Source organism: Typopeltis vanoorti, chromosome 12 (genome assembly GCF_054136105.1).
Source record: "Typopeltis vanoorti isolate ZY-2024b chromosome 12, IOZ_Tvanoo_1.0, whole genome shotgun sequence".
Taxonomy (NCBI): Eukaryota; Metazoa; Arthropoda; class Arachnida; order Uropygi; family Thelyphonidae; genus Typopeltis; species Typopeltis vanoorti.
The window spans coordinates 88,534,175-88,559,696 of record NC_143560.1 but is presented as its reverse complement, the minus strand read 5'-3'; the positions used below and the strand labels follow the sequence as shown (position 1 = coordinate 88,559,696).

The following is a 25,522-nucleotide window of genomic DNA, read 5'->3' as shown; positions in this document are numbered from 1 at the left end:
TCTTCTAATTTTGCATATAACTAAGGCCATCGACAGGATTTAAGGCCCAGTAATATAATATCTCTGTAGTTCCCTATTATATTAGGGTTTTTGCTTAATCCTTTTGATATGTTTATGCAGTGTATCAAAATTAACAAACATGATTCTATTTTTACCCTAAAATTGCTAAAATGCCTGATTCATCATTAGTTTTTTTTAATCTGTTACACATTTATATTATTTGTGTGTTATCGAAACCGTTGAAAAAATATTTATTATATTCTTTATGTATGGTTAGTCTAGGGCAGGGGTGGACAACCCTTGGCATGCCTGTCAAACGTGCACCCACGACTTTTCCGGCACATAACCCAGGGCTCATATTAAAAAATGATTAAATAAAAAATACATTTCAAACATCTTCGCTGACTTGTATATTTTAAATTAATATAATACAATTTTATTAAGTACAGCGATACCAAATAAAAATGCAATAAATAAGCAAACCCTACCAACTGTTTGAGTAATAATAAGTAATAAGAAAATTAGAAAGAAACAACCTATTTCCAAGCCATCTATATCATCGTGATATACTGATGTACAAGTTTCGTCCAGTTCAGTCATTGCATCATTCGTCAGGCATCCAAACGTGGTGTGACTCCCTTACCATCATTTGATATATCTTTTCATGTTTCATAAAGAACGTATCTGTTTTCTAAAGTCTGTATATATGTGGATTTGGATTTTATTAAATCGTAAGTCATTAAAATATGGATTGGAAGTATTTATTGTCAATTAATATGTTTAACTTATTAGACATAAAAGCAAATTTCCTTTACATTGCCATAAACATACTGTATTTACTCGAATATAATTAGAACTTTTTTTTTCCCAAAAAATTAAAGCTAAAAATCGTGGTGCGATATATGTGTGAGGATTTTCAGAAACTAAAGTTTTCAGTTTTTATTGTAAAATCCATGCATATATCTTGCACCACGATTGCAATTGCTATTTCTTACCTAGAGAGCAGCTTCCTTGTGTGCATCCTACCCAAATAGTACCATCTTCTTTCCCATTATTTCAAGCAAAAATTACCAGTAATTTACAAGACTTGATATACTTAATGAACAATCCTTCATGAATGACTAATGAATGGACAGCTATGGTACTAGGCCAGTAAAGATATAGTGGCTATGAAGATGTGCATGTGACTGGTGCGGTATTAACAAAAGACGCGCGAGTCAAAGATAAAAGCTAGCAGACAATTTTTGAATTGAAATGCTAATTCTCTTCAACCAAATTCAATATCTGAAAGTGCCATAATAATATTCACTATATATTTCTTAGCTTTAACACATTTACAAATTTCAACACTTTCCGTTGATTTTTATCCATTCCTCCCAGCTCAAATGCTTTGCATTTGAGCTGGGAGGAAAGACTCCCACACATCTAGTTTTTAGTGTTTGCCGGTGCAGTATGGTTTTGCTCGAGTCTAAATAGCATAGTTTATGTGGGAAGGAGACATGCGATTCATTAGTTAGTGCCATTTTTATCCCAGATGTCTCTAATTGCACTATTTGTTGAGAAATATAATACACAGACTGCAAATGTCTGTACCTTATTCAGTGATACAATAAAACGACCTGGTTTTACTTGTGTCTGCAGTCATTATTGGTTACTGGGGAGGGAGTGTGGTTTGCCACGGGAAGGAGTCACTATCACCCTGACGTGAACGTGATTAAACTTTTTTTTCCTGTGCAAGGTGTACGTGAAATTTTTCAATTTCTTTCGCAAAGTAAAATCAGGGGTGCGAGTTATACGTGAAGGCAAGTTATATTCCAGTAAACATGGCAAGTTATTTTTAAAACTATGTGAAATGTATTATCAATATTCAGGATTATGAAGCGTTATCTGCACATGATAAGATTGCATATGTACCCTTCTCTTTCATTTGCATGTGTGGGTCAGCTTATAATTGTACAAATTTTTGGTTCGCTTAAACTTGGTTGGTATATGCAGAGAGTGATTACGATGAGATTGAGTCCAAATTATAATTTTTGTCGGTGTCTATATGTCTCTGTCCATTTTTACACCCCATAATCCGATTTTCATTAAAGATAAGAGCTGTATGAATAAAGCAATTATTTAATTGCTTTCTTATGTGTGTGTGTGTGTGTGTGTGTGTGTGTGTGTGTGTGTGTGTGTGTGTGTGTGTGTGTGTGTGTGTATATTTGCTTCCTGCTCTTTACAGATTGAGCAGAATGTCACCACAACCAGCAAAGAAACGTAGACATTCAAATGAAAAGGATATTAGACAATTTAAAGAATACTGGACTGAAAAATGTGGCATAATTAAGAAAGATAATAAAGCATTATGCATTTTATGTTGAATCAGTTGTTTGTAAGACTTCTTCTGTAAAGAGACATTTTGAAGCTGTGCAGAAGAAATTAAGTAACAAAAGTGAGCAAGAACAAAGAGAATTAATTTCTTGTGAACTGAGCAAGATAAAAAAATTGTCCGATACTTCGATGAAATTTATTTCAGGTAGGCCTAGTTCCAACCCAGTTGCTGCTAGTTTTGAGGTTTCAAAAGTTATTACCCAACATGGAAAACCACTCAGTGACGAGGAATATATTAGGGAAGTATGGCTAGAATGAGCTCCATTCCTTTTTTGACAATCTTTCAGAAAAGGTAAAAATTATTCAGTGCATTAAAGAATTGTCTGAGTAGAAAAAAATTAAGGATAGAATACTTAAGTTGGAAAAGAATACAGCAGCGCAATTAACAAAAGATTTGGCTTCATGTAAGTTATTTTCTATTTGTGTTGATGAGAGCACAGACATTACATCATCAGCAAAACTGGCAATCTTTGCTCGATTTTGTAGAGATGACGAAGTATGCAAAGAGATGATTAACCTTGTATCACTAACTGAGCATACGTGGGGTTGAAATATGTAAAGCAGTTAGGAACGAATTATCTATTCGGCAAATTGATATTTCAAAAGTGGTATCCATCACAACAGATGGTGCGCCCAGCATGATTGATAAGGAAACAGAATGTGTTTGCAAAACATGTTGGTCATCCACTAATAGTTTTTCATTGCATCCTACATGAGGATAATTTATGTGCAAACATTGGTCTAAAGGAACTTCAAGAAGTGATGCAAACAGTAACCAAGGTTGTTAATTACATTTCTGCACTTGCTTTGAATAAAATACAATTTCAGAATCTATTGAATGAAGTGGATTCGGCGTACAAAGGACTAATAATGTACAACAATGTTCGTTGGCTTAGTCGAGGTCTTCTTCAGAAATGATTTGTTGAATGCCTGGATGAGAGAAATCTCTTTTTGACTAATCAACAAATGTCTTATAAAGAAATGTATGACATCGTGTGGGTTTGTAAACTCATGTTTATTACAGATTTTTGCGAATATTTAAATGACTTGAATCTCAAACTACAGGACACGAAAACATCTTCAAATAAACTTGCAGATAAATATGGATGATTTTGAAATGCAGTTCATTGATTTTCAAAGGAGCTCAATTTGGAGGAAGAAATTTGTTGACCTCAGAGTTGACTTCGAAAATATTAAAAAGGAGTGATTAGAAACGGGAGTAACAGAGAGAGAGAGAGAGAGATGAGTGTGGAAAAAGAGGTACTAAGACCTTGGAATGCTATTCCCGAAACTTGTATGTTTAAAAAACCCTTGTAACAGCATCATTATCCATTTTTGCATCTACATATTCTTGTGAATCATTTTTCTCAGTGATGAACTTTGTTATGTCTCGTAACAGGAGTAGCCTTACAGATGAAACTAGTAGCACATGAATATTTCTAAAGGTTACAAAATATAAAACCTGATATACATTAATTGTCATTAATGATGCAGCAGCAGCAAAAGTCTCATTGATACTAAATAAATAAAATGTCCACTATTTTTCTTGAGTTTTGATTTGATGTTTTTTGCTAAAAAGGGTAAAGATTAACTTCTGTTTAATATATTATGTAGGTAAAATAACAATTTATTTTGTTTGCAATTTTTATGTATTACTCGTAAGGGATTAAGAAGTAGTACAAGCATATCTTTAATTTTATTTTCTTTTATTGTGCTTTAGTCAAGTAAAACGATTACGAGATTGTGCACTACAATATATTGGGAAAACTTGAATAAACTTATGTCTGACTGATCTTTATTAAAAAAAAAATCAGAATTATTGTTTACTCTTTTGCTGATGTTAAAAATTGTGTGTTTAAATTGTGCGGCTTTATATGGCAGCTAGAATTACACTTAAATGAAAATAAAAAATATTCATGCTATCAACAGGGTAAAAAGTAAAAATTCCAACATAAAAATGTTTATATTCATTCAATCTTTACAATAATCACTCTTACAATATTCTTTTATTTTACCATTCTAGTGTGATTTTTGATTATTTGAAAAAGGTCTTCCCAATACTTAAAAGACACCAAATAATAATATGTTCACCAATATTTTAGTAGACACGTGAGAAAATTTTGCATCAAAGATTTTGCGATTTTAGCATGCACAAGTTACCCACCCCTGATCTAGAGTCTAGATTTAAACAAATCTATCATACTGCTGCGCGTTTGGGAGCTGCAGCAAAAATGCCAGCCAGTCTTACGAGCGGTGACAGTGACTAAGCCTCAGATTGTGAAAAATGCTGTCTTTTAGACTTTTTTTTAGTATTTTTGGTGGGTATCAGTGGAGGCCCATACATAAGCACTGCGACACTGCAGCACCCCAAAGGAAAAAATTAAATTTTGTGTTTATAAATAATAACAATGCTTACAACATTATATAAATGCAGTAAAACATGTTAAAGGTTATTACAGCTTATGTTTTGACATTGATTGAATAGTTAATAATTGGAATTATTCGATTAATGCTTTAGATTATTATTATTATATTATTATAATTACGGCTATTATAGCCTGTTTTTGTTTAGGACAATAATAGTCGTAATTATAATAATAGTGTTTAAGAGGAGTAACATGGAATTTTTCCCAGAGGCTATACTTAAATTATTATTATTATTATTATTTCAGGTGACTCCAGAGAGTCCTTAGACTCATCTATCATACTTTGCCTTGAAATCGCTCACCGTCATAGCACCCACAACAGACTCTGGCAGTTTATTCACCACTCTAAAAGTAAAAAACCCAGCTTTAATACCCCTGCTAACCACACTCTTGCCCAGCTTCCACAGGTGTCCCCTAATTCTCCCACCACCAGTCCTGATCTCAAAAATATCCTCTGAATTAATCCTATAGAATCCCTTTAGCAATTTGAATGTCTCAATCATATCTCCCCTTTTCCACCTATCAACTAGTTTCTGCAACCCACAAATCTTCAACCTGTTCTCATATGGTTCATTCCATACACCTGCTATCATCTTAGTCACTTGCCTCTGGATCCTCTCCACCTCCTCCCCATCAAGAAGGAACCGAGGTGACCAAATCTGGGCACAGTAGTCGAGACGAGTTCTAATCAAGGCTCGGTACAGAGGTACAATAACTTGTTTGTCTCTGCTCGTCAAGGTATTTTTCAACAACCAAGTGAGTTGATGAGCTGATTTAGCTACTTTTGCTATGTGCCCCTTAAACTTCATCTCCCTATCCACCAACACTCCCAAGTCCCTGGAGTACAGTTCCACCAATGTGGTATACTGCTACTAATCTTTTCACCCCAAAATGCATAACCTTACATTTTGTCACATTAAATTGACATCCATTCTCCTTAGCCCAGAACTCCAATCTATCCAAGTCATCCTGCAAGATTTTGTAATCTTCTGCATTCACTATCACCCTACCCAACTTTGCATCATCAGCGAACAAATGAACTGTTCCACTTAGATCCTTCCCTATATCGTTAATGAACAGATTAAACAGCAGTGGTCCAAGAACAGAACCCTGCGGCACACCACTAGTCACAAGCCGTCTTTTGGACTCTACTCCTGAATAAACTACTCTCTGATATCTCTCCATCAACCACCCACCTATCCATCTCACCAACCCTATATCCATTCCCATATGTTGTAGTTTACGATTAGAATTCCATGTGGTATCCTGTCAAACGCCTTTGCCAGGTCCAGCAGCATCACTGTAAACCCATTTCCCTTATCCAGTTCAGCCATCACCTTGTTATAAAACTTGAGCAAGTTACTGAGGCATGATCTACGCTTCACAAAGTCATGCTGTCCCCTGTACAGTATCTCATTTTCATCAATCCATTCCTGTATTTTTCCCTTGACTACTTTCTCCAAGACCTTGACAACGACTCCTGATATGCTGATCGGTCGGTAATTTGCAACCGTAGTCTGGGATCCTCCTTTATGCAGTGAAATTATTTTCCCCTCTTTCCACACCTTTGGGACTAAACCAGACCTGAGACTCAGATTAAACAAGATAGTCAAGGGCACGGATAATTCCTTAGCACTTCACGCAAGACCCATGCTGGTATACCATCCAATCCCACAGATGTATTCACATTAAGGTTCTGTAATAGACTATTCACCTCCACTTCATTCTTCACAATTCCCTTATAAACTAACGGTTCCTTCATTTTTTCAATGTCACCACCTGGATGATATACTTTTGCAAAGTGCATGCTCAGTAACTCCACTATATTGACTGATTCAGTGACCTCCATACCATCGTCATTCCTTAAAATCATTTTGCCTTGTACAGTTTTTTTTTTTGCTTGCAGCATATTGAAAGAATTGTTTGGGATTCTCTTTTGCTTGCATAGCTAGTTTCCTTTCATAATCCGCTTTTGCTTTTTTTTTACCACACTCGTTACCCTTCTGGCCTGCACTTTATACCATTCATGTGCCTGCAGGTCACCCCTTTCTTTAAATTCCCTCCACAGTTGTTTCTTTTTTTGCAGCTGAAGCTTAATGGTGTTATTCATCCATTTAACCCCTACTTGTTTTACTATTCGGACCCTAGGTATACAATCAGCCATAACCTCCTGTAAATGATCCTTGCTACTTCCCATGCTCTATCGACGTCCAGCCCTTGCAGTTGTACATGCCATGGCACTGATCCAAGCAATCTCCTAAGCTTGTCATATTTGCCAGCATGGTAATTACACATATACCCCGTCTTAATCGAAAATTCCACACCTTTAGCCACCTCCCAGGTCAAGACCTTATGATCACTCTCACCAATAGGTGGCAACATGGTCGTATTCATTACAGTCAAATTCTGAGATGCTATTACCAGGTCAAGCACTCTCACACCCCTAGTATTTTCAATTACATGCTGTCTCAGATAGTTATCCCTTAATAATTGAATAAAATCCATTTCCTTCCTCACATGTGTCCTCTCCTCCTTCCAATCAATGTTACCATAGTTGAAATCCCCCATAATAATTACCCTCCTTCCACTCATTTCATCAATTTGTTTATGCATACTATCTCCACCATCTATTCCATCACCTGGTCTACAGTAGCACCCAACTGTATATTTTATTCTGCCAGTCTCAATCTCACACCAAATAGCCTCAAATGAGCTCCTTTCACTATCCTGCGATACAATTTCAATTCTCCTTGGCTGCAGTTCATCAGCTATCATCAATAACACTCCTCCCCCCATTTTATTCTCTCTGTCCATCCTAAACACACTAAAACCTACACATTCTATCCCACTAACTATATCATCTTCCGTCAGCCATGTTTCACTAATGCCAATGACCTGTGGCCAGGAAGAGCCAATCAAGGCCAAAAATTCTTCCTTCTTGTTCCTAATACTCCTGGCATTAGTATACATGAAATACAGTGATCCCTTTGTCCCACCCCTATCTTGATGCGTTATTCTAAATGTCCCATTCCCATTTTTTGTCCTTAGTGCTGGCTCGGGTACATTATATACATTCTTACACTCAACTGTCTCACTGATGTCCGCATATCCACCCCCCCCCTCCTCGGTAGTTCTGCTTTCCCTGATTCTGCACATCCATTTTCACTTCATTCAGCAACACGTTTTCCAGTCTCTGCACACCAAGTACATTCAAATGCAGGCCATCCATCTTGTATAAGTCCTTTCGCCCATCGAACTCATTCCACACGTCCGACGAATTCCACACCACATTGTCTGCATAACCTGCGCATAATGTCATTTGCGATTATGGCCCTCCTTCTAAACTCCTCTCTGTCATACCGTGGCAACTGACTCACCATTCTAACTCTGTCACTCTTTTCTTTCGCTACCTTTAACAATACTTTCAAGTCCTCTCATAAAAAATTTATCACCTTTCAATTCATTCATACCCGCCACAATTATTAATTCTTTCACCCTCTGTTTTTGCACTCTAATACTCTAACTTACATCCTTAAATTTTGCACCCGGTAAGTACGATTTAGTTACACTCCCATCTATCACTCCTCTTAATAACGAGTCACCATACAACACTCTTTCCTTCATTTCAGAAACTCTCCCACTTTTACGCTGTTTATTTACGTCAGCCGAATCACTCTGGAAAGAGTTTTGCAGGTGCTCTAATTGCCGCTGTGCATTTTGTATCACTGCGCGCAACCTAGCGATCTCACTTCCTACAAATAATTCCTCATTTTTTTTATCATTTAAACCATTTTCTCTCTCTGTATAGTTGCTTTCACTCTTTCTTTGATCACCGCTCTCATTGCCATCTTGTACATCGCAATTCCCTATCAAGCCACTATTTTCACTCGCATTCTGGCTTTCTTCAACCATAACTGTCTCACAGCCTGACACATACTTCAACTCCTCACTTTGCTTACACTTTTTGCACATTCTCCCACCACTATCACTTTCAATCCAAACTCCAGCCTCATTTGGGAATGCATACATCCCACACACACATCACATTGGACAAACTCTCTCACATTATAGTTTTTGAACAATGGCATCATATTTTTGGACGCCATTATCTTGCATCGCATTGGTGCCATATTCAAATCTATGAAACGTATCGTTAAATACTAAATTAAATAACGGAATTCACACCAAAATCACACAGACACAACAAGCTACCAAAATTAGACAATATTACGTTATGATTTTAACCTACATTCTAATTTTCACTCAAAATTATACTTAGCTTTCGAGAGCTCTCTGAAAACACGACCGACCGTATAGCCCTCTAGCGGGTTACTCTGATTATGAAACAAATGCACTGCGATCTAACACCGATATTCGTTTGCACTTGTCATTGCTATTGATACGAAACTTTTATTATTGGTGTTTGTTCATGGTGAGCATGAAATATTTTTAATAAAGCAATTTTTAATATGTAAATTTATTTATTAATAAATTCGTTACTGATTAGGAAAAAAAGTTTTTTTTTTGTATATGCAGCACCCCCCCACTTAAAATTTTAGTAGACACCAGTGAAAGCTAGAGGAAATGTTATCTTTTGAAGATGGAAACCATGTTGATAGGAAAGAAAGTAGCCACTAACTGTATTTCTTACGAATTCTGAAAATGGATTCTGAGATGCCAGAAATGTAAGGAATTGGAACACAAAGTACTGTTTCATTGTTATTTGAGCTAGGATTATAGGAATTATAAAGCTGCTGCATGGTGCTTTTTGAGAAGCCAGTGAGTTTCATATATCCTTTGATGTTTAATATTTTTTGCCATAACAGCTGAGATGAAGAACAAATAGTATGAGCACATCTCAATAAAGATTTTATAATTCCTTTTCTTGTCCATACACCCCAGCCTTCATTTTGGATTCGTTATATAGATGACATTTTGCTATCTGGCCACATAATGAAGACATATTACCTGCTTTTTTATTTAATCTAATATAAACAATCTACATCCACAAATAAAATTTACTATGGAAAAAGATACAAACTGTTCTTTTTTACATATTCTACTCCGTTCACCATCAAGTGAATTAATTACTTCTGTTTATTGAAAGCCGACTTTCACTGCACTCTACATTCAATAGCAATCAGCTCACCATCCATCACAGAAACTAGAATTATAAAAATTTTATTGCAACATGCTCATACTATTTGTTCTATACCTGAACTATTATGGTAGGAACTCTTAAACATCAAATGATACACGAGACACAGTGGCTTCTTCAAAAGGACTATGCAACAGCTTTTTAATTCCTATAATCCTAGCTCAAATAACAAAGAAACAGTAAGTCAAGTTCCAATTTTGTACATTTCTGGCATCTCAGAATCCATTTCCCGAATTCTTAAGATGAGACCAATTCCTTGTGACTGTCATCATTCTTACTTTGGACAAACTGTATGCTCTGTAGAAAACAGAATACAAGAACACCAATCTTACATTAGCAATAGTAAATCTGCAAAATCTGGATGGCACATCATGGAATAGATGCAGACCACAACATTCTATTGTCTGAAACATGTTTACTTCACCAATGTTGGTATAAATTTGAATGCTTGTTTAAAGAAAGCACTAAGGCCTCACTTCACTGTACGAACTTAAACTGGAATGACTGCCTCTATCTAAGATATGGGAAGGTCTTATTTTAATCATGCACCAATAATTTTTTAATAGCTAATGAATTATCAATACTGCACGTATAACAGTATTATCAATACTACATGTATAACATAAATATATATTTATGTATAACATTTATGTATAACATGCTTCCTTGGACAGAGGAAAAGGATACAAAGTAATATACTGTGATTTCACAAAGGCTTTTGATAAAGTACCTCATGATACGTTGACAGTCAAAGTAGAGCAGATGAGGTTGGATATTAGATTAGTGCATTGGAGACTGGCTATCTGATAGGTATCAACAAGTTGTGTATGGGGGAGCGATATCCAGGAAAAGAAAAGTCACCAGTGGAGTGCCTCGGGGGTCAGTTTTAGGGCTATTACTGTTTAACTTGTATATTAACCGCAAGGTTAGCCTAGTGGCTTTGCACTTCACAACCATATGCCTGGGGAAGGAGTGTCCCAGGTTCGATTCCCGTTGTAGACGTGAGGAATTTGAGGATCTTCCTCAGGCATAGCCAAGTTAGCTGGTCTTGGGCGCGGTCAGTAGGGTTTTTTCCGCCAGTTTATCTGGCGTTTTTCATCCCGCAAACAGGTAAACCGGCCCCGTGAACATACGCCTCTACAGTCAAAAATATATCCCCCCCCAGCGGCACACCAGGCGACGGGTCGGTTGGGAGTAGTACTAACAAGAAGTCACATCTAAAAGTAACACGCAGACCCTGCATAGGGAAGCAGGAATAACGTGTAGAAGAAGAAGAAGACTGTTTAACTTGTATATTAATGATATAGGTGAAGATTTGGACGGAGATATTCAGTTGTTTGCAGATGATGCAAAGTTGGGACGAACCATGAAGAGTAGTGAAGATGTTGTGGCCTTACAGGAAGATCTGAATAGATTGAATGATTGGGCACGGAAATGGGGATGCGAGTCCAATGTTGCAAAATGCAAGGTTTTAAAATTTGGAAAACAAAGATGGGATGCAGAATTTATGCTTGGTGAGAATATATTGTTGGAGGTAGAGGAAATAAGAGATCTGGAGATAATAGTAAATAAGGATCTAAAATTTAGGGGACACATCGCCAAAATTGCGAAGACAACACAAAGGCTTCTGGAAATGATGCGGAGGACACTGACGTGTAGAAGTAGGGAGATTCTTGTTCCATTGTATAAGGCTTTGATTAGGCTACACATGGACTATTGTACCCAGATTTGGTCACCAGGTTTTCAGAAGGATGAAGAGATGTTGGAAAGGGTCCAAAGGCAACTGACTAAAGGTAGTTTTTGACCTCTGGAATGTCGAGTATGAGGAAAGATTGAGAAGATGTAATTTGCAGAGTCTGGTGGACAGGAGGAAGAGGGGGTGATATGATAGAGACCTACAAGTTGGTAAGGGGTTGTTATAGGATCAATGGTGGAGAAGTTCTACAGAGAATAGTGGGGGATCAGGGGAGAACCAGAGGCCATCCCTGGAAACTGTATAAAGAGGGTGTGAGTAGGGGAGTGAGAGGCAGGTTTTTTTCTTGCAGGGTTGTGAATGATTAGAATGCCTTGCCTGAGAGTGTGGTGTCTGCAAGAAGTTTGAATGTGTTTAAGACCCAGTATGATGAGATGTGTGTGAGATAAAAGGACCCCCCAAATGAGTCTTTGACTCCATGAGGTCTTCGGGTATTAATAATAAAAATAACAATAATTACATGGCTTTTACTTTTCCAAATCAATCCATTGTTCACATTCTATTTTGTAATTAACTATTGTTGCCACTGATGATGGCCTGTAATAACATTCACACTGAAATATATGGTCTTAAATAAATAGTATTTATTCTAAACACTTGACCAACCAAGTTGTTACTCTGGTTGGTCAAGTGGACAGCATTTCCATTATCCAACTGATAGGTTGTATTAAGGGGATAAAAATCCCTTATTATTTTACAGCCAGTATGCAAAACTCTAAGATCGAAAACTACGATCTACGAGTATCATGCCGAAGAACTATCGGCAAATCCAAGCGTAAGTGACCACTTGGTAGTACTACCCCAAGGCAACTCGGTGCAAAGGTGGAGCAAGCTCCCTCACTATCCTTGATATTTTCTCATAATGTGAAAACACAGCTCCTAGGAGATGTAATACTGCTTTACATTATGCGGAGAGGTCACTACCCAGACCAGTTTCAACCTTATTTGAGTCTCATCAGCGAGTAGGTAGACCTGGATGATGGATGATATCAAAGTTTAAGTGAAAAGAACTTACCTTTACTATACGAATGCCAGAGTGGTGTGCCCATATATATTATATTATAATTAAGAATAACTTCGCCAGAAAACATAGCTGTTTGGCTTTTCATCATGATAGGTTGTATGTTTGAACCCACTGTATACATGATGTATGTCTGCAGATATGTTTTAGTGATAGGTACATTTCATCACATGGTATGAGGACACCACCTTGATTACTGAAGGCCTAAGTTAAAGTGACTGCGATTGACATTAAGAAAATCTGGGTCTAAAATTATGCAGCATTATTCACAAGATTTTAAAGAGGCTAAGAAGAGGACTGCTGATAAAAAATAGTATTAGTACTTAAGAATGATCTAGATGGAAGTAAACTGAATGCAATAAAAGAAACAGGAACAACGTTGGTGAAGGAGCTGTTGCAACCAAACCTAAGTACAACAACAGATCCCACACCCAAATTTAATATTTTATGTCAAATATATATAATATAAAATGCAGCCCTGGATAGTGAGGGGTTAGTGTGAGAGAATGAGACTGATTTTGATTTGAACAGACATATTATTTCAGACTGAGACCAATTAGTTTGTTTACAAGGTTTTTCATGAAATGCGCATTGCACAGACACAGTTTGTTTCCTGCTCTCTCCCCCTCTGCATGAAACATGCAAGAGGTCTAATGGCCAGCAGGCCCCACCTGCAATAAGCACCAATGGTGGATTTATGGTTATATTTAGGGAGGTAGGATTTCAATCTGTGGCCAAGTGATTTCGTGACACTCCTTTTCCCTATCATAGGAGAGCTAATTGTATTTTATTGCTGGTAGACACCTAAGAGTGTCTACAGGATTTGCTAGTGGATCCTCAAAAGTCCACAGGGTTATCTTTAACCTGCTCGGGAAACCAGAGCAATCTCTACTCTTTCTCTATCTGTATCTTAACACATTTCTAAATTATTGTCACGGCAAAATTTCTGAATGAAGTCAAATTCGATTCGAGGAAGTATATACATGGAATTCCTCAGACTAGGAAAGCTGCTGAGTGATAATTGGCCAGGAAAAGTCAAGCTCTTTGACACATTTCCCCCCCCCCCTGCCACACACACACACACACAGCAGTCACAGAGGACAATATGGATGACATAAGTAAAGAGCCCATAACTCTGACGCAAGCAGACTTTGCATACTCCCCAAGTATGGAAGATGCTACATCCCAAGACAGCAATTATCATACCTTGGAAACAGATGCAGAGTTCCAAATGGTCCAAAAGAAGAGGAAAATCTCCAATGTGGAAGAACCCAAAACAACAGGGATAGAAGCACTCGATGGTCCTAAAGAAAAGATGCCACCAGTCATATTAAGGGATAAGGAAAAATGAATCCCTGTCTCGTCAGCCCTCAGAGAACGAAACGTCTCATTCTCATGGGCCAAAAACTCAGATGAGGGAGTTAAAATATAACCCACTACTGTCATGGATTACAGACAGGTGACCAGATTTATGGACAATGCTAACGTCCCATATCACACCTTCACTTTACCCAGCGAAAAGAACCTGAAGGTAGTTCGACGTGGGATAGCTGAAGGTATCACTCCTGAAGATGTGAGCACTGATCTCTCCGGACAGGGCCTGTCCCCAGTAAAAGCGAGTAGGATGCTAGGATGCTCAGATCTGATAAAAGACCAATGCTTTTGGTGCTAGTGGAAATAAGCAACACACAAAAGCAGTTCTATGAACTGACAGTAGTATGTGGACTCAAGATTTCAACTGAGCCTCTTAGGAAAATAGCATCTGCAGGTCAGTGTCATAGATGCCAAAGGTTTAGACATGCCCAAAAATTATGTAAGGCAGCTTTCAGGTGCTTATAGTGCGTCGAGGGACACCAGACCATCACATGCACCAAGCCACGCACAACTCCAGCATGCTGTGCAAACTGCAGAGGACCTCACCCCCACCAACTACAAGGGATGCCTTTCCAATCCAAAAAATCGAGGATCAACAAAAGTCAATCTTGCTCCTCCACGTAACGTTTTAAGCAACCAAACAAATCGTCCCCCAGTCCAAAACACCTCGCCTTCAACCTCACAGGAAGGAACAACCATGACCAAAACATATGCTGAGGCTGCAAGAACTAAGCGTCCTGCATCTCTCGAGCTAGAAAGCTCCAACACAACATCCGTTTTAACAGCCTCACTTGCCACCATGCTGCAGGAATTCAGCAAGACATGCCCCTCAACATCTTCCAGAAAGAGATTCCTGCAAGGCACTCAAAACATTATAACAGCCACCTATCATGAGTAATAAATTCAAACCAAAAGCTCTTAAGATAATCGCATGGAATGCAAATGGATTGATGAACAAGGATTTGGAACTTCAAGAATTTGCAACTCGTTTCAGTGCTGATATCATCTTGATTGGTGAAACACACCTAAGACCAGCTAATAACCCAAAAATCCGTGGATACACCATGAACAGAAAAGACAGAATTGGCACAAGAGGTGGAGGCACAGCCATATATATTAAGAGTTATTTGAATCATAATACAATAGATCAAGCCCCAAACAGCAAACCTAGAGGTGACCGGTGTGGAGGTACATACCCGCAATGCTGGGAGTCTCAAGATCTATGCTGCTTATAACCCTCCGAGCATTCCTCTGTTGACAACAGATCTGGACACCATACTTGGTCCAAATGACTCCATAATAATAGCAGGAGATCTCAACTCAAAACACACAGCTTGGTACAGCTCATCACCTAACACCAAAAGGTCACACACTTTTCAACTTTGCAATGCTCAACTCTGTTGTTGTGGCCAGCCTACCAAGCCCATCCACTTCAGCCCTTCAGGTAGCTCGGATGTACTAGACATCGTTATCTTTAAAAATTTAAGGATTTTTAAAGATTTCTTGACTTGGAATCAAGTCAAGAAATTATCTTCTGACCACAGTCCCATAGTGCTTAATCTAGGTTCATCAGATCAATTCTCTCCTCTGCACACATTCATACCATGGGACAAGTTGGCCAAGGTTCTTCCTGATCATATTGGTCCGGTGCCCAATATCAGTAAAAAGGAAGAGATTGACACAGCAGTAAATAACTTAACCATTCAAATTCAGAAAGCAATATAATCAGTCAGACAATCCACTGTCTTATATCCAACCAACCGTATCTATCCCTGAAGAAATCATGGAGCTAATCAGAGCAAAAAATAGAGCCAGAAAGAGATACCACAATACCAGAGCCCCCAAGATAAAACAGTATCGAACGATCTAAACAGGCAGGTCCGGGAAGCTCTTCAAAAACACAGAAACCATCAATGGGAAACCTAATTGGCTAACATCAATACTGAAAATCATTCTGTATAGAAATTCTTAAGATCAATCTGCACCAAAAAGCAACTCCTACCCCCTATACAAACCAAGAAAGGGACAGTTCACAAAGATGAAGAGAAAGCGAAGCACTAGTAGATAACCTAGAAACTCAGTGCAATCCATCTTATACAAATCTAAATATCAACCTTATGTACAAGATTCATCGTCATGTTAGGACAACCTTAAGACAGAATACTGTTAACTCCGAGCATATCACTCCTACAAATCCGGCAGAAATGATAAATATCATCTCCCATCTAAACAGTAAAAAAGCTCCTGGACCGGATGGCATAAGTAACAGAATAGTAAAACTACTACCAAGAAAGGCCATAGTCCACCTTGTCAACATTACAAATGCCATCTTTAGATTCCAGTATTTCCCTACTACATGGAAAACGGCCACCGTTATGCCATTGAAGAAGCCAGGAAAAAATCCTGACCTTCCCGAAAACTACAGACCCATAAACCTATTGTCCAGCCTTGGAAAGGTGACAGAGAAAGTAATTCTCTCAAGATTCCAAGCAGAATCAGATAAGTTAGGAATTTTGCCTAATGAACAGTTTGGCTTCCGTAAGGCCAAATGGTCCTAAAGTACAGCTCAACAAGTGCACCGGCTAGTAGAAATCATTACTAAAGGTTTTAACTAGAAACTCAATACAGCTGCCATCTTCATCGACGGAGAGAAGGCGTTTGACAAAGTATGGCATCAAGGCCGTCTCTACAAACTGATAAAATTTAACTTGCCAGTTAAGTTAATAAAAATAATACATTCTTACCTGAAAGACAGATATATATGCAAGTCAGGGTTGGCAAAACGGTTTCGACTAAAAACAGGATCTTGGCAGGCATACCTTAGGATCTCTTCTGGCACCTCTCCTGTTCTCAATCTATGTAGCAGACATCCCTCTGAATCCAAGACCAACATTCACTGCATTATATGCAGATGATACTGCACTGATGGCAAGATCACTAAGCCCAAAACTGGCAACTAAAAGACTCCAAACCAGCATACACAGTTTAGAAAAGTGAATGGCAGACTGGAGGATCCAAGTAAACTCCCAGAAAAGCTCAGCTATATTGTTTGCTAGAAAGAAAATCCATACCATGGAGGATATTTATTTATTGGGAGTATAGATTCCATGGCAGACTAAAGTTTAATATCTTGGAGTGATTCTTGATAGTAAACTCCTATTCAGCAAACATATAAGTAACATTACCTCAAAGACATTCAAAGTCTTAGCACAGCTCTACCCTATGATCAACAGACAAAGTAAACTGGACACGCAAACAAAATTAACAATTTACAAGATGGTAATTCGATCGGTCATCACTTATGCATCCCCAGCGTGGAGCCACACTGCAAATTCTAACATTCTAAAACTTCAGAGATTACAGAATAAGTGCCTGAGGATGATTCTGGATGCCCCTTGGTTTATAAGAAACACCAAGATACATAGAGAAGTTAATATCCCTTATATCTCTTCCTTTCTCCTAAATCTAGCTGAGAAGTTCTTTACCAAGACAAGTAACCATCCAAACCTGTTAATCAACTAAGCCTCGGAAAGTTACAAATATAAAAGACCAAAGTCTATCTTAAGTTCAGCTGAACACAGCTAATTTCATGCCCCTCAATGGGCAAGCATATAGCTCACAAACACTCCATTCAAAGTTCTTTCATTATAAGACAAAGGGGGAATATGAAAAGCAATTTTGCTTCACCCATCTAGCCAGAAATGTTAATGTTAAAATGGATAGTGAGAGATGGAATGTGCTACCTCAATCAATGGTTGCAGCTGACAGATTGCATTCAAAGCTAGACTTCACAATTATTTTAATATATAAGTTTAGACTGGGCCATGATGAATCTACATATTAAAATAATAACAGTAATAATAAAAATGATAATAATCTATTACACTAAAAAAAATGTATATTTAACTTACATTTTTGCTATCTGAACTTTATCTGATTCAGAATTACGGCCATAATCATTCCAAGATGCTTTTCTTGAAGGAACAGATTGAGAAGAAGGTGATTGACAAACAGGAGTTAAAGAATGTTCATCTGTTGTTGTCTGTAAGATGGCTTGAGCTTGAGTGAGTTCTGAGTACTCAAATATCTGTAACAGAAATGGGCACTAATTAATTTACTAATCAAATGGAAAGTTTTTTTTTAAATGTTAAAAAGTTATTAATCTGAAAAAAAAAAAAAAAAAAGGAGGGGGCCCTTGTTTCATTTATTATAATCAAAAAAGTAACATCAACCCAACCTCAAACTTTCAATTCGATATCATACATTAGTGTTAACACAGCATGTGAGTAGCATTTGAAAAGCAGTGAGCCTACACAAATTATTTCCTTTTCAGTCTTCACATGTTGTTTATATTTTCAATTGCTCTACACACTTCTTGAAAATATCCAAATAAGTATACTTTTTTAATTAACTGCTTTACATATGTAAGAGAAAACTAAATAGAATTTATTACTCCTACATATTTGGCTCAACATGTCATGAGCAACATGTCACATTGGACAATGGCAATAATGTGGAGGATCCTGATGTGCAGAAACAAAGAGTTGACTGTTTAATGCCTTGATAAGGCCTCATATGGATTATTGTGCACAGATTGATTACCAGGTTTTCATGGTGATGAGGATATGTCAGAACGGGTCCACAGAAGATTCACCAAGGTGGTCTTTGGAATGTGGAGTATGAAGACAGATTGAAAGAATGTAAATTGCCAAGTCTTATGAATAGGAGGAGGGATATGATCATACAGAAATAAAGAGGTTATGATGTTATTGTACAAGGACTTCATCTTCTTTTCAGCCATTTTCTGTCCACTGCTGGACAAAGGCCTCCTCCAGTTCTTTTCACCATTCTCTGTTCATGGCAATGGTTGACCAATTTTTCCCAACAAAATTTGAGAGTTCATCACTCCATCTTCTTTTAGGATGTCCTTGGCCTCGTTTCCCTTCTTTTGGAACCCAGTTCGTTAGTATGGTGGTTCCATCGCTCATCAGGACTCGATCAGGCCTGTGCACAATAATCAAGTCCTGATTATTGTGCACAGATTTGGTCACCGGGTTTTCATAGTGACAGGGATATATTAGAAAGGGTCAAGAGAAGATTCAAAAAGGTGGTCAGTGGTCTTTGGGATGTGGAGTATGACAGATTGAGAGAATGCAAATTGCAAAGCCTCGTGAATAGGAGGAGGATATGATTGAGACATATAAGCTAGTCAGGTTGTTATCCTATTGACATGGAAGAGATTTTTCATAGAATGGAAGAGAGAGAGAAAGAGGCCATCACTGGAAACTATAAGGAGGGTATGAGCAGAGGAACAGGTTACATGGAGAGTGGTTGGCGAGTGGAATGCATTGACTGTGTTGTAGACACATTGAATCAGTTGAAGGCACGGTTGGATGAGCTTAGTGTGTGATAATGTGTACCTCTCACGATAAGTCCGACTCCACAAGGTCAGTTGCTAATAATCATCATCATACGTATCAAGGATTTAGGCCTAGTATGGCCTGTTCCGGCCTTAGAAGTCATCGTTGAATCGTTTAAGAGGACGTCCTGGTTTTCTTTTTCCTAATGGCTTGTACTTTAAGGCTTGTTTTGGTAATCTTTCTGTTTTCATTCTTTGAACGTGATCCATCCATCTATGTTTATATTTTTTAATTTTTTCGATTACTGATTCTTGGTTTAATCCTTTCATAATATCTTCGTTTCTTTTGTGATCAAATAGGGTATACTTTGCAGTTTTTCTCATAAACTTCATTTCTGCTGTTGTTAATCTTTGTTTGTCTTTTTGTTTTATTGTCCAGATTTCGCTTCCATACATTAAGACCGGTAGGGCTAATGTATTGTATACTTTTAGCCTGGTTTTTGGTTTAAATATAGAGTTAATTGCTCCTGTTATTTTTAAATATTTTGCAATTTTTATGTTTATATCTTTTTCATAAGTGATCATACATCCTAGGTAGTTAAATGAATTCACCTGTTCTAAGATCTTGCTATCTAATACTATTTTAGTTCTTTGCTGGATCTTGTCCTTTAAAGGCCATAGTTTTTTATTTTTCCGTTGATATTATCATACCATAATCTTTGGATATCTCATTTAGATTTAAAATAGCTTTCTGTAAGTTATCTTCAGAATTTGTAATTATTATTTGGTCGTCTGCAAAGAGGAGAGTGTTTAAGTTAACTGTAGGTGAAAGTTTAATTCCTTGATGTAAATTTTTACTCCATTTGATTATTATTTCATTTAAGTAGATATTAAAAAGAGTTGCTGAGAGGGGACATCCCTGTCGGACCCCTTGGTTTATCTCTCTTGTATATGATAGCTCATGATTTAATCTTATTTGTATTTGATTATTTTCATATATACTTGTGACAGCTTTTAGGATATTATTTGGTAAGTTGCTAATAATAATAATGTAATAGTTTTAATAGTTTTGTATAAGCAAACAAGGTTGGCCGAGTGGTTAGCATATCCACTGTCCAGTCAAAAGGCTGCAGGTTTGAATCCTGCCTAGGGCATGGATATTTGCGATTGTTTTTCATCTTCATACATTTATTCTTACAAATATATATATATATATATATATATATATGAGAGAGAGTAGAATGTGTGTGTGTGGCGCGCGTGTGTACACACACACACACACACACACACACACACAGTCTTCCAATATGGAGTAAATCATCATGGAAGAAGCAGATCCAACCCTCCTATGGGATAGGCCTTCACCCAGTAGTGGGGAATATACAGGCTGAATATCATCATATCATACTTTGATCATTCGCTAAATAAATAATACAACAGAAAATAATAATAATAATGCCAAACTAAACAACTGCTTTGCCATTCCTACACATGCTATTTACATGACTACCAAGTGCTTCACAAAACCTACACATACAGTTAAGCAATTGTGTGCTGGTAAATTTTTACAAATTGGCTTGCTAAAAAAAATTTTTTTTTAAATATAAAAAAAATGTCTGTATATATTTCTTGTACATTTTAATGGTTTACAACAATTTCAAATGCAAAAATTTCAAACAATAACAAAATAGTCATTTTTTTATTGTAATTTTCATATAGCTAATGGATTCCTCACAAAATGTTTTCATTGACTTTTGCTAAGCTCTTACATCCATAACCAATCTATGATTTAACCATGATTTGTAAAATGGAGTCGAATCCCGATCTGCTAACTTTTTTCCCAATAAATTTATTGTTTGTTGTTAAATCCAATATATTATCTGTTGTTAAACAATTTTTTACCCTCATACAAATTATGTGCATTACACTGCAAACTTTTCAGCTTCAGCATTACTGACCTGACTGCAATAGTGCTATCTTTTTTAACTTTTTAATTTCCTGCAGGGATTGAACATTTTTTGATTCCGCATTATTATTTACAAAATCCCAAAACTTGTTGAAATCAATTTCATACTTCAAAATATCACTTAACTGGTACAATTTTTTTTTTTTTCACAAGCTATCCATGGTGAATTTATTTCTTCATAATGCCAAGTAGAGATGGTTCTAATATCTTGAAATAATGTAATAATTTTCATCATCTGATAAAAGACCTAAATTTATGTGTTGAATTGTATTTTCTAGTAATGTGTCCCTAGGAAGAACATTGCATTTATTATTTTATGATATTATTTAAGCATTCACCAAATGCTTAAATAAGGACTGAGTTTTTGTGGCTCACTCCTCATAATGACTGTCAGGCTAGTTGTTAAGTCTAATGGAACTTCTCTTGCTGATATTTTGCCTGGAATTCACCAGTATCCCTCTGTGGAGAAATGCTCAGACAAGCCATAGTGTTAAAGATAGTCATACTTTTAGAGTGAACAGCATCAGTCATGCTTCCTTTCCCCATAATTACTTACACAAGCTGCCATGAAGGGGGGAGGAGAAACAGAGGGTGTCAAAATAAGTGCACCCTGGCTGGATTTTCCATGACACCTCATACAAGCTTATTGCCCAAATGCAGGCAGCAACTGTGAATTGAGGGGGCATGCCACTCTGCAGTTTATAATTATTGTTGGTTTAAAAGCCAACTCACAAAATTCTTGAAAATCCAAAAAAGTGTCTCATGCAGTCTCTCCAGCAGATTTATTTGTTCTAATGACACATCCCTTGGCACAAAACTCAGCCATTTCTGCAACAATTTTTTAGCCAGGAGTTATATTGCCCATATGAAATAGCCCACATGCAAAATACTTGGTGCTCCTCCTATCCTTCCCACAATTGGCACACAACAAGATCACAACAAACTATTCCCATCCTTTATGTCCATGGTACATCTGAAAAGATAGCAGTTCATAAATATAATCTTCATGTCAATTTCAAATCCCACATCCAGTTAGCAATCTACATCTGTTCTCTACATTTGAGATCATCTGTATGGCAAGACGACCATTACTTTGAAAGCTCTTTCACTCAGGATTAATCCTGGGTGAAAGAGATGAAGACAGGGATGAAGACACCTTGGCTGTACAGCATAGAAGTTGCTATAGGTTTGAGAGACTATTTTTAGAATCGGCATCAGCTCTGAAGCATCTCCTTAACCTCAGTAAGTATGGCTACATTATTTTGCCCAAGATCTGGGAGACAGTCATTCTAAGACTACTATTCTTGACTTCTCTGAATCTACTGGGTTTTTTTTTTTTTTAAATCTGAATCCTGGGTTGTGCTCTGAAGATGCTGGTTTGAAATCAAGCTAAATATTTAGTAACTCAATAAATAATTTTTTTCTTTGGGTGTTGTTTATACCATAAAGCACTATTATGAATAACCACCGACACTAAAGCCTACCATTACATTTATTTCTCTAAAAATTCTTGATGTTATCCAAAAGAGACCAGTTTGATAACTTGACAGCTCCTCTCTCATAGACACTCTTTAGTCACCATTTCACTAATGGCTATCCACAGTGCCTTTTCTACAGATACTTTCACTGACTGGTCCTCAGAACTTCCATTCAACTTTTATTCCATCTATCTTTTCTTCCACACTGATGTTTTGTGAGACACAAATTGAAATATTAAATTAACTGTGTTATAGACATGTTCTTCAAATCATGGATATTTCAAGTTACTTTTCATCACTTCTGTGCTAATTTTGTCCTCATATCTGACATTTAAACATTGAAAATGCCTAAAAAAATTCCAAGTACTCTAGTTCTTTCATCAAGAACTATGCTTTCCCCCTCCCCAAAAAAGCATACTGCAGATGAGTTAAGTATTTTTGCACTGTTATCACTAGTCACTGTTTCCTTCTGAGAGAGAGAGAGAGATACCTACTGGCAAGGAATCATGTCTTTAAAATATTAAAAATAAAATAAAACAAAAAGGATTAAACTAAAATTTATTATAAAATAAAACAATAGCATCATTTCTCTAGTATGTACTAGGTACCATGCAAAAAAATTCTTTGGAGAACATACAATTTTTGACTAGTGTTTGAATCTGGGTGAGAGTGACTAATCCATTTTTAACTAGAACTTCACAAAATTCTATAGCATAACTTGTGTCTTAAAACATATACCATTCCCTACCCTATGACAATTAGAATTCCCAAAAATGTTTAAAAAACATAACACACAATGAAAACAACATGAACTACTGATTTATCAAATGTCACGTTACAGGTTGATGCACATAGTTTATTAAGACGACTATAGACAGTGTTGCAAGTCTGACTACTTTTCAAATACTTCTTGTACAAGATCAATAGGTTTCTAGGTCGTATACAATCCTTGTATACGACCTAGAAAATGTACTATATAGGGTAGCAGCAAATAAGATAATATATTCACATTTGGAATTTATTATAATACATGTTAACATTTCATAAATGATTTTTTTTTTTACTTTGCAAGTGTTTTGGACTGACTTAACATTAATTATAATTCTTATAGCATTCCAATTTTATAATAGTAGTAAGAAAAAAGTCCAGAACATACTTATATTTTAAACTATTGTTTCTGCCTCTTCATATTTTAATAGACTGTTTAAGACTTTCCATATATTAATTGATTACTTACATCAAGTAAAAAAGGTAGTCAACTTTGGATCGATTTCATTGTTTTTAATTTTTTTATATTGATTTGAAACAGGTCACAAGACCTATAACACAACTTAAGGAGAGAGAAAAAATCTATTAACAAGTTTCTTGAAAATCTGGGTGCTGGATTCATTGGAAAAACAGAATGGGGAAGGCTGTTTCAAAGATCAGACATAAAGGGAATGAAAGAAGATTATGAGAAATTGGTCTGATATGCTTGTAGTCAGAGGCATAGCTAGGGAGGAGCGGAGGGGGGGGGGGGTCCATCCCAGGTGGCACTTGGAACCTTTTTCAACTTTTGCAGTTAATTCTAAAATATAGTCTCGAGAACTAATTTCCAAATATTGTAATACTACTGGGAATTTTCCTCACAATTGCTATAAGCGTTGCCAGTTGTGAGAGGAGTTTTTCTAAATAAAATTGATTAAGAATTACCTGCATTACTGAATACATTAATGAAATAGACTTCGCCAATGTCATCGATGATTTTGTTAACAAAAAAAAAAGCAAGAAAAATAACATTTTAGATTGTTGAAATTAAGATTTTATTCAAAAACAAACACAGTGTTGTAATTTATTACCGCCCTGGGCAGCAAAAGCTCTGGCTACACCACTGTTTGAAGTTGAACTGCATATGGATGTTGGCCAGTGGCTATGCATGTTTTCACATGATTATAAGAAAGTGGAGGAATGGTAGTTGCCAGGTCGATGGAGAAATGCCTGTAAAAGTAAGGCATAATGCCAAAACAGAGCATCTATGAGAAAGTGAATGAAGGAAGTCAGTGATAGAAGAGTCACCTATAGGCAGATTGTCCTACTCTGCATAGACTCAAGAATTATTATTATTATTTACATGGGCACTCTATGGAGTCAGAAGACTCATCATGGGAGACCCATTCTATTCATTAACACAATACCTATCATACATCTCCTTAAACCTATTCGCTGTTGGGGTGCTCACGACCACCTCTGGCAACTCATTCACACTCCAAGAAAAGAACCTGGTCTGCACTAACCAACCACACTTTACTAACCACACTCTTAGACAGCTTCCAAGTGTAATCCCTTGTTTTCCCTCTATTTCCCATGTATTGAAAAATTTCTTCTGTGTCAATCTTATGGTATCCCTTTAGTAACAACCCACACATGCTCAATCTATCCTCATAGGGAACATTCCACAGATCTGTCACCAGCTTGGTCACTCATCTCTGAATCCTCTCCATAACCTCCTGATCCCCAAGAAACACAAGTTACCAAATTTGTGCACAGTAGTCAGTGTGTGGTTGAATCATAAAGTGATTTAGAGTCATATTATTCCTTATAAAGAGAAATAATAACCACCCTATCTTTACTT

At 36.9% G+C, this 25,522-nt stretch overlaps 1 protein-coding gene across 1 annotated transcript in view; it reads right to left on the bottom strand.

The window, feature by feature from the left end:
• LOC150100977 (protein grainyhead-like) overlaps positions 1 to 25,522 on the bottom strand; it is a 267,013-nt gene that overhangs the window by 181,695 nt on the left and 59,796 nt on the right. Inside the window, exon 4 of the mRNA XM_090401949.1 lies at positions 18,020 to 18,195. Coding sequence (XP_090258075.1) covers positions 18,020 to 18,195 — 176 coding nt within the window. The remainder of the gene's footprint in view (positions 1 to 18,019; positions 18,196 to 25,522) is intronic.